General features: G+C 46.9%; 1 protein-coding gene across 1 annotated transcript in view; it reads right to left on the bottom strand.

Moving 5' to 3' along the window:
* LOC123506654 (zinc finger protein 1-like) overlaps positions 1-10,547 on the bottom strand; it is a 322,241-nt gene continuing 311,694 nt past the window's right edge. Inside the window, exons 2-7 of the mRNA XM_045258901.1 lie at positions 9,998-10,161; positions 6,505-6,645; positions 5,923-6,027; positions 3,982-5,706; positions 1,950-2,079; positions 1-1,665 (exon numbers count right to left, since the gene is read on the bottom strand). Coding sequence (XP_045114836.1) covers positions 1,091-1,665; positions 1,950-2,079; positions 3,982-5,706; positions 5,923-6,027; positions 6,505-6,645; positions 9,998-10,161 — 2,840 coding nt within the window. The 3' untranslated portion in view covers positions 1-1,090. The remainder of the gene's footprint in view (positions 1,666-1,949; positions 2,080-3,981; positions 5,707-5,922; positions 6,028-6,504; positions 6,646-9,997; positions 10,162-10,547) is intronic.

The following is a 10,547-nucleotide window of genomic DNA, read 5'->3' on the forward strand; positions in this document are numbered from 1 at the left end:
TAATAACAATAATAATAATAATAAAACAACGCTTGACAGACCCTTGGAAATTGACCCAACACAATAAAAACAGTGAGCTTCCTCTTATGCTTATTGAAGATCGCACACATAAAAATAAAGAGCAAGGGCTGAGTGAGTATTTTCTCCATCTCAAAACAGAAAAATATTAATGACATATTCTTCCTATGGCAACACTGCACCTCCACACAGCACACACCTGGGCACAAAACATGAGTATTGGACAGGTACTGGCCAGGGTGTCTAGGCCCAAAACCCGCCTTGGTTACAATGCCTATCTATCATAACTACAGAACTACAATATAGATAATGATAGTCTGGAAAAGGGAGGCCGAGAGAGAGAGAGAGAGAGAGAGAGAGAGAGAGAGAGAGAGAGAGAGAGAGAGAGAGAGAGAGAGAGATACAGCTGTGCAGATGGCTCTTTAGCAGGTAATGAGAGAGAGAGAGAGAGAGAGAGAGAGAGAGAGAGAGAGAGAGAGAGAGAGAGAGAGAGAGAGAGAGAGAGAGAGAGAGAGAGAGAGAGAGAGAGAGAGAGAGAGAGAGAGAGCAGTGAGTTGGAGGTGAGGGGTGAGGGACCCGAGAGGAGAATGGTCACCCCTTAACTTCCTTTTAGATTCCAAAAGTGGAGATTAAAAGTTTGGCACATGCGAATTCACATTAATCCTATTCAAAAGTAAATATAACTGTAATTCCACTTTTTTAAATAACAAAGAAACACTGCATAGTATGTCCAGGTTAACCTAGCAATGTAAGTAGCACATCACCTGACATATTGCACACACCAAGCATGCACGCTCCTTTTCCTTTCACAATATGTCAAGTACCAGATACAGTGAAGATTGGAAACTTGTGTCTTTAGCTCACACAAAGTCTTTTGGTTTTGATCATAGGCATTTTCGTTGCAAGTCACTGTATGTGTACGTTCAAGTATATATATATTTATATATTTAGTATATATAATATATCTAATATATTTTGATTTCGTGTATCTGAGGAGAGGAACTCATCCTTTCAGTGTTCGTTGTTGATTACGTTTTCTGTTTTGTAGTGAGTGTTGCCTTGAGTTGGTCCCTCACAGCAGCACCTCCTCCTTGACGGGCACGGGCTCGGGGCTCTCCTGAGGGGCGGGTGGCACTGGCGGCGACGACGACGACGAGGAGGACGAAGAAGAGGTGGAGGAAGAGGTGGTTGCGGTGGTGGTGGTGGTGGAGGTGGTGGTGCCTGGACGCTCCTCCTCCTCCGCTGGGGGTGAGGGGATGGGCCGGGCGGTGGGAGGCGCCGAGGGGAGGGTGTCTGCGGCGGCGGTGGTGGTGGTGGCGGCCGTAGCGGTGACGATAACGGAAACTCCGCCTTCACCACTGCCCCCGCCGGTGGTGACCACGCCCACGCCACTGTCAGAGGGCGAGGGGACGGGCGTGGAAGACTCGGAGAGCGGGGGGGGCGGTGCGGGCCCGTCCGGGTGGTAAGGCTTGCAGTAAGAGTAGCGGTGGTTCATGTGTTGCGAGTACGACCCCGAGTGAGAGAACCGCTTGAGACACTTGTGGCACTGGTAGGGCTTCTCCCCGGTGTGCAGGCGACTGTGCTCTACTAGGTGGTGCTTATGCTTGAAAGCCTTGGAGCAGAGATCACACCTGAATGGACGTTGGCCTGTAAAACATCCAGCTACTTATCTAAACACTTAATCTCACTAATTGTCTTCAAAAGTATAGTATAGTGCAATGTTTACTCTACTGTGCTACCTTTCAAAAGTGAAGGCATGAGTGAGTGCGTAATACAAAAAAGTGCAAATCTCAGTGACGCAAAAAATCTTCAAGCAAAACAGGGAAAAGTCAGTAAAAAAAACACACAAACAAGAAGACAAATCACAGTATACCAAAAAACACATTCAGAAAAGGATCCAGAAAAAGAAGAAAACATGCATATTTCCTTACCTGAGTGTTCATATTTGTGGCGCGCTAGTGACGACTGTTTGTTGAACGACTTGTCACACTGGTCGCACTGAAACACACCTCCCTCCTCGTCACGCCGCCGCTTTCGACTCTCGTCCCCGCTGTCATCATCCTGAAAGAGACGGGAGAGCTTAGTGCCATATTCAGAAACACTTCCCTCCCTCACCGCGACCATTTTAAAGGACCAAAGAGACGATTAGCAGAGTTCTAAAGAGTATTTGTCCTGTTGGTAATGCAGAAACTTGTTAACGTGCCACTAGAATTACAGAAACATCCCCAAAAACCCGTGTCACTTCAACTAGAGCCATTGGAAAATAGAGAAGGTGCAACGGGGAAGTGTTTCAGATGCGTTAAGTTTATCGCACCAGGTTACGAGAGGCGGAGGAAGGAAAGGAAGGCACATCTAAAAATAAAACAATAAAAAAGTAATACTAATAAATAATACCAAATAACAACATATAAGATAATCGGGAATGAGGAAAAGTTTGACCATAAAACTACTACGCACTAAACAACAACAACTACTACTACTATTACTAACTGGTAAAGAGAAAAAGCTCAACCATTACCTACGCACTCAACAGAACAACAACTACTACTACTGCTACTGACACTTAAGACGCGATAAAACCAAACAATACGCCACGATAACTAAATATACGCTCTCACCATTACTATAACCCCTCTTGTATCAACTAAAGCCAGTCTCCCTATCGCAGTATTGGTTGAAATGTATGTAATGTTATCATACAGCTGGAGGACCATTAACATCACGATCTAATATGAAGCTTGTGTTCAGAAAATATATAAAAACAGGCGTATTTTTCGAAAGATAATTATGTAAGAGGAAAACAGGAAGGAAAAAAAAAAAAAAAACCGTAAGCGATCTTGTGGGAGGCTCATGTAGTAGTAGTAGTAGTAGTTTAGTAAAGTTAAATTAGACACTAAAATTTTGTGTGTGTGTGTGTGTGTGTGTGTGTGTGTGTGTGTGTGTGTGTGTGTGTGTGTGTGTGTGTGTGTGTGTGTGTGTGTTTGCCCACCAGACAGCTTCCCTCCTCCCCGCCGCGGATCAAAGTTTTCGTGTTTATAATCAATCCCAGCGACAAACAACATATTTTTACAACGCGCGCTGAACGTGTCCTTCCTTCTATCTGTGACACTGACAGCCCTGGCGAGACCCGGCCACGCTGATTACTACGCTGTTATTGTTTTTATCGCCACTACTACTACTACTACTACTACTACTACTATTATGACCTACACCACTGACTCATTAAGATTATGACAATTGAAATATAAAGAACAGTTATTATTACCACCAACACCATGACTATTATAACTAATACAATTACCAACACCACAGCTACAAAAACAAGATGATGATTCTTCATGTTATGGTTATCACTACTACTACGAACATAACTACTACATTAAGAACACAGCTAACTAACATCATTGCTGCTACTTCCACAACCACCGCTTCAATAACAGCGGCAGCCTTCTCGCCACTAGCTGTGATGCCGATTATCATGTTACGAACAAGAACTTCAAGTATAAAGTAAGACCAAGGAGAGTTACGCTTCATCTGTCCATCATCTCTTACTTATCATTACTACACCGCCGTGACTTGCAGCGCACGTCATCTTATAGCATGGGAGGCAACGTGCTGGCACAGAGAGAGAGAGAGAGAGAGAGAGAGAGAGAGAGAGAGAGAGAGACTGGGGGGAGCGAAGCATTGGGTCATACGAGTAGTTGCTGATAAGAGGACAGTGTCAAGACCGCCCTTACCGGCACTGTCCTTTTGGCTCACAGTCCCGCAACGCTGCCTGCCACGCAGGTCTCTATCAGGGAATGTAATCCTCCAAAAACACCGGGGAGGAGGAGCAGGAGGATAACACAGGACAGGAGTGGAGGTTGCAATGGTTAATGTTAGTGAGCAGTCAGTGTTAGGAAACAGTTCTCACACACACACACACACACACACACACACACACACACACACACACACACTCACCCTGGGTCTCTTCTCGCCGTGCTCCGCGTGGTCGGGGTACAGCGGCCCAAACTTGGCTCCGTGGAGAATCTGCGCGAGTTTGCACTGATCGGAGATCATGGACGGCAGGTCGGCCACCGCCAGGGCGCCCCCGCTGATTTCCTTGGTCTCCGCGATGTTGTTGTTGAGGGCGGTGGGTGTGGGCGTCGGGGTGGGCGTGGGAGTGCGGGACTCGGACTTGTACGAGATGGCCAGCGAAGTGGAGTCGGCGTCGGAGTCGGAATAGACGGAGGCTGGCTTAGGCGACGCGGACGGGGACGACTTTTTAGTGGACAGGTCGAGGGGCTGGTCGTTGGCGTGGTCGTCGGCGCCGTCGGCAGGCGCTGGGGAGAGCGGGTGCTGCAGCGGGTAGAATAGGCTGGGGCCCGACAGCAGGGACGGGTAGGGGCGGAGGCTGTGGGGCTTGCCGGGCACCTGCGAGGCTGGTGGCGTGTACCCGGGTGAGGGATAGCCGCCGGCAGGACCCGGGGCGGGGTAGCCGTGAGGCGGGTAGCCGATCTGCGGGTAGGGCGAGGGGGTGGGCGTGATGGAGCGACCCTCGCGGCGGTCCCGAGCGCGGGCATTCTGGAACCAGACCTGCACCACTCGCACGGGGAAGTTAATCTTCTCAGCGATGGCCTGCAGCTCCTCCTTCTTGGGCTTCGGGTTGAAGGCGTAGCGCGCTCGCAATATCGCTAACTGCTCCTCGCCGATGTGCGATCGAACGCGAACCTTCTTGCCGTCACACGTGGTCTCCTCGCCCTCCACGATGTGACTCGAGTCCGCCTCCCGGTAATCATCTACGCCGCGGGGCCGCGCCAAGTACTGCGTCAGTAGGCTCGGGTGCTGGTGGGTGGGATTCTGATTCCTGGCCAGTTCATGCAGCCGCTCAGCGAGGCCCTCGATGAGCTGGCCCTTGTATCGCTCCGAGGCGTCGGACATCTCCGGTAACCTCGGGCAATGGCGACACACGTGGAGGTACGCCTCCCGCTGACTGCTGAAGCTTCTGCCGCACAGTTTGCAGGAGTGATCGTCACTGATGGCGGCCGAGGACAGGCCGGGGCCTTGTGCGGCAGACACAGTTTCCTCGAACTGGCGCCTCGTCACACTGGTGCTCACGTTCTCCAAGATCTTCTGCAGCGTGGACATTTGCTCGCTCTCCGCACCCTCTGAGGCCTCGCGCTCATCCCGCCGGGCCTCATCCTCCTCCTCGCGGGAGTGACGATGGAGGTGATGGTCCTTCTCCTCATCCTCGTCTTCCCGCGTCTCCTCTTTAATGACAAGCTTCCCGTCATCATCGTCCACGTCTTCCTGAGGCGCATCCTCGCTGTGGTCTTTGTCGCCGCGCGCCTCCTGCTGCGCCTTCAGCGAGTGGCTCAGCGAGGTGAAGGAGAGCAGGTGTGGGTGGAGCTGAGCCGCCAGGATCAGGTGACTCAGCGGGTGGTAGGGAGCGAAGCTGTGGTGCAGGGCCGGGGGGAAGGTGCCGCTGCCCAAGCTGGCGGCGGTGTTAGGCGGTGACATGAGGATGGGATCCCGCGAGATGGGCGGTGTGGGAGACGAGTAGCCGAGCTCGGCTGACGAGGGGGGCGATTTGTCCTTGGGTAGGATGGGCAGGTACGCGCCATTGAGGATGGGCCGCTTGGTACCGTGCGCGGGGAACTGCGGCGACGAGCGCGGCAGCAGTCCGTTGGTGCGGCCGCGGCCAAGCTGTGGAGACACCAGGCAGTGCTATCAGAAAGTGAATGTGACCGACGCAAGTGTATATAACATGTCAATGTGCAAAACAGGACATACTGTATGTACCCCAGTGACAGGATTCTTATAAACTTTGGCATCTAAATCTTTCCCCAATTGACATAACAATACTGCCGTCACCGCACAGTAAGCATTCTAACCCCCAGACCGACAAGGCGCTCACCTGGCACTTTTGGAGGACATGTGGGAGGAATAGGAGCCGGAGTGGGAGAACCTCTTCCCGCAGTGCTCACACTCAAACGGTTTCTCCCCGCTGTGGATCCGCTTGTGCTCCTGCGAGGCGTGAGGGAGAGAAGTGAATACATGAGAGTCAACTAACATGCGAGTGAGTTAGTGGTGAAAGCAGACGCAGAGTGAGGGAATGGTAAATGTATCTTCAGTAGTGCTGCTTTTGATTAGGTAACGTTACCGCTAAAAATTAATGAAATAAACTCCAGAATATTCAAAACTTTAAACCATTTATCTGACGGGATGGGAAGGAACAAAAGGTGAGAGATAAGCTGAGGTGAGATACAGGCGCACACACACAGGTACAGGAAATATAAGAGATAACACACACACACACACACACACACACACACACACACACAACTTCCTTCTCCACAAGATAACCTCCCGCATCGCACACCAGCACACACACACACACACACACACACACACACACACACACACACACACACACCAGATACAAACAGTCTCCCTTCCTCTTCCCTATCACGACCCATCCAATCTTCCCTCGGTCTTCCTTACCTTGAGATGATGCTTGAACTTAAATGCCTTGCCACATTCATCGCATTTGAACCTCCGCAGAACATCGGACTCCTGGTGGGAAATCATGTGTCTTTGCAGGCGATGGATGTTGGCAAATTTCTTATGACACACCGAACACGACTGCGGACAGAGACGGGGAGGAAAATTAGCGAGGTTTGGGAGGATTTGAGGGATAAGAGGGATAAAAACGAGAGAGAGAGAGAGAGAGAGAGAGAGAGAGAGAGAGAGAGAGAGAGAGAGAGAGAGAGCTATGCAAATCTCTCTCTCTCTCTCTCTCTGAAATAGCAACACACACTATGAAATATGATAACCAAATGAAAAAAAAGAAAAACGAGAGAAAAAATCGGCCAACACAATTAAAATAATTTCTCTCTCTCTCTCTCTTTCTCAGAACACGTAGCGACGCCTGGGGTAGGGCAAGGCATGGCATGGCAAGTGGTAGCACACACACACACACACACACACACACACACACACACACACACACACACACACACACACACTGAGTAACGCGTTTTCTTTACCCACATCACCGCACGATAGACTAAATCAAAAGACATTAACATCCATCACCCTCCAGTCTTTTTATCCTCCAAACATTTTTCCTTCACGACTTCAAAAAGAAAGAAAAGCGACGAAGACGGATGAATGTGTAAAAAAAATCAAGGAAAACTAAGCAAACGAACGTACATATCTATCTTTTCCATAACTTAGAAACATAATCAACCTATTAAAACCCGTGACGGATTAGTAGAAATTTACGAGGGAGAAAAAGGGAGAGAGAAAAAAAAAATGAGAATGAGAGGGAAGGGGGATCAAGAAGAGGCGGTGAAGTGCTTAAATAGAAGGCAAAACGTGCAGAAATGCCAAGGCTACGAGGAGGAAGATTCAAAGTAAGAAAATTTACGAGTATGAGTAAAAGATTGTGGTTATTGAAGCGAGGCACAAGGTTAGAGAGAGAGAGAGAGAGAGAGAGAGAGAGAGAGAGAGAGAGAGAGAGAGAGAGAGAGAGAGAGAGAGAGAGAGAGAGAGAGAGAGACTAGCGCATAAATAGTAGATTGACAGAGAGAGAGAGAGAGAGAGAGAGAGAGAGAGAGAGAGAGAGAGAGAGAGAGAGAGAGAGAGAGCGCTAATCGTCTTATTTACACAAAGAATCACATAACGCACATACACATACATTCATACGTACAAAGACGTGCACATAAATACGCACATGGCATTTCTTATACATACACAATATATTTTCCTTGCGTGTGTAAACGATAAACCTCCTAATATTAAAGCGGGAAAGGAGGAGTCGATTTAGAAGGCGATATTATTCCCTACTTATCACCGCTTTGACTTACAGGGCACGCGCGCGCGGCATAAGGAACAAAGTAACGGTGAACATAAACAAAAGCGCAGCGTCTAGAAAAGAATTACGCGATCCAGTACTTTTGGGAGCGACGAGTGAAACGATTCTGGTGTTTTTGTAAATAGAGTTTGATTACCTTTTTCTTCCCTTCCCATCCGTCGTTTTGTTATTCTCGAACTTACTCCAGAACAAAGAAAATGGGATTGCGTCTCTCGCTATTGTGCTGTTTGTAGTTTTCTTACGATTTATTAATTTTTATTTCTTTTCGGACTCAGAAAATGGGAAAAAGGAGAGAATGATGTATTTTTTTTTCTCCAATCTCTCTCTCTCTCTCTCTCTCTCTCTCTCTCTCTCTCTCTCTGCGTACCGTACCCAGAAAGGCAAATTTATATGCTATACGAGGCTGGGTCTGTGTCACCACTACCACCGCCGCCGCCGCCGCCCCCTGAGCCTTATCAACTCCTTATCCTGCCTAGGGGAGGGAGATGACACGGGTTGCCGCCATAAATAGATAGATCTCCGTTATACGTCAACAAGTGTCTGTGTGTGCGCGTGCGAGCGGGAGAAGAGCTGTCGTCCGCTATTACCTAACTCCTAACACACACACACACACACACACACACATATTTCCCTTACTCTCTTCATCTTTTCATCTTCATGGGTTATCCAGTTTCATCAACTCTTTCAAAATCAGATAAATTCTCTTCCTTCCGTTCTCATATTCACAAAGCACAATTTTCCAGAGTTTCTAAGGTTTGGTGCACAAAATTCAGTAAGACGTATATGGCTCGATGATATTCCTAGTCTTATCGCCTACACTCCTATGGTTTCTCCCCAGCCCTTGTGAAATGGTCCCCTGCGAGTTTGTAGTATATCATTTCGAAGGTAACTGATAGGTGTAATCGAGACGTTCATATATTCCAGTAGCTGTTATAATTTTGTTGATTAAGACTTCCAATACGAGGACACATTTTTACCTCGAGATTTCCATACGATTAGACCATTTTAGTGATATTAGGAAGGATATATGGAGGTCAGAGGATTAATGGCCACAGTCTTCACTATTTCAATCCTCCACATGAGTTTTGAAGGAGTACAAAATCACCAAATAATAAGCAGAGTAAATGTGAAAACGTGTCATAGTACTGAAGTGGTTAAATGATTCGCAATTTCTGTTGTATGATTTCGACTGAGCAGTTCAAATAGCTTAGTGTTGTAGTTATAATATTGTTGTCATCACTAAGATATAATAATAAGTGCCACATTGTCAACATTCACACATCAGTCTATTAACGGATTTAAGATATTAGCGTCACAACAAAGTCATTTACCGCCGCAGTAAGTAATAATGCTGATGATAATACTCAAGAATAGTAAGAAGAGGCGCATTATAAACCTGCAGTCTATCAATGATTTTTACCATGAATTTTGAATATGATTAGACGGTTCCATTTACATTAGAAAGGCTTTATGGAGGTCAGAAGATTAGTGGCCAGTCTTCACTATTTTAATCCCCATATAGGTTTCTGAAGTTGTATAAAATCGCCAAAACAGTAAGCAAAATAAATATGAAAACGTCATGGTATATACTGAAGAGGTTAATATTTCATCAACGCACTCAAGCAATCATTCAGCGCCGCAGTTGAAGAGTATATTAGAGATAAACTAATTATAATGCCAGGCTTACACAGAAACACATAACTTATAATGAAAACATGTAATAAAAGAACAATAACTAGAACAAACCAGCTATTTACACGCATTCAATTTTCTTCAGGACTAGTTTTTGTGTTGCATTTTAGTAAGGTAACCTCCACGAAGAGCACTGTTCAAGTATAGGAGTGAGTGTGTCCACTATATATTACACCTGCCAAAAGATACGCGTCAATCAATGGTATGACAGGTGAGGAGTGATTAGCAGGTAAAGGTGCGGCGGAGGTGTTGGCCTGACTAACTACGTGTACTTGCCTGTGTATGCATTACTTCAACATATTCTGGTCATGAATACAGAAATTAAAGAAATAAAAGTTTAAATATTTCGTTACTATTTTTTAACGAAGTGGTATTGATCTCTTATTAAGTATTACCCTCTCTCTCTCTCTCTCTCCCTCTACTTACCACACTGGCGCCGTTGAGAAAGTCTCCCTCCTCGCCCATCGTGGCATCGGGCGTGGGCGTGAGGGCGTCCGTGGGCGGGCTGACGGGCGCGGTGGCGGGCGTGGCAGCCTCGTCAGTGGGCGTCTGAGGACTCACGCCCTTTTCCGTCCCGCCCTTGTCACCCGCTGAAGGGAGAAGAAAGACGGTGTGAAGGACCGATTCCTCTCTCTCTCTCTCTTTCATGGTAACATTAAATTTTTTCTAACAATGATATACCCAATTAAAATGGTAGTAGTAGTAGTAGTAGTAGTAGTAGTAGTAGTAGTAACACCAATAACACAAACACAAACATCACTTGAAATCGAGCAAGTGACAAAGACACAAGAAAAAAAAAATAAGAAAAAGAAAGCAAAACAAAGAAAAACATTAAGATGGAGAAAGAAGATTAAAGAAAAAAAAAGAAGAAAGAAAGAGAGAGAAAGAGAGGATAGACAAAGACTACCGCGCTAACATCATCTACGTAGTACAACTTAATTAATAACAACATCCAGTCAGTCTTAAGTCAGTCAGT

The sequence above is a fragment of the Portunus trituberculatus genome, chromosome 20 (assembly GCF_017591435.1).
Source record: "Portunus trituberculatus isolate SZX2019 chromosome 20, ASM1759143v1, whole genome shotgun sequence".
Lineage (NCBI taxonomy): Eukaryota > Metazoa > Arthropoda > Malacostraca > Decapoda > Portunidae > Portunus > Portunus trituberculatus.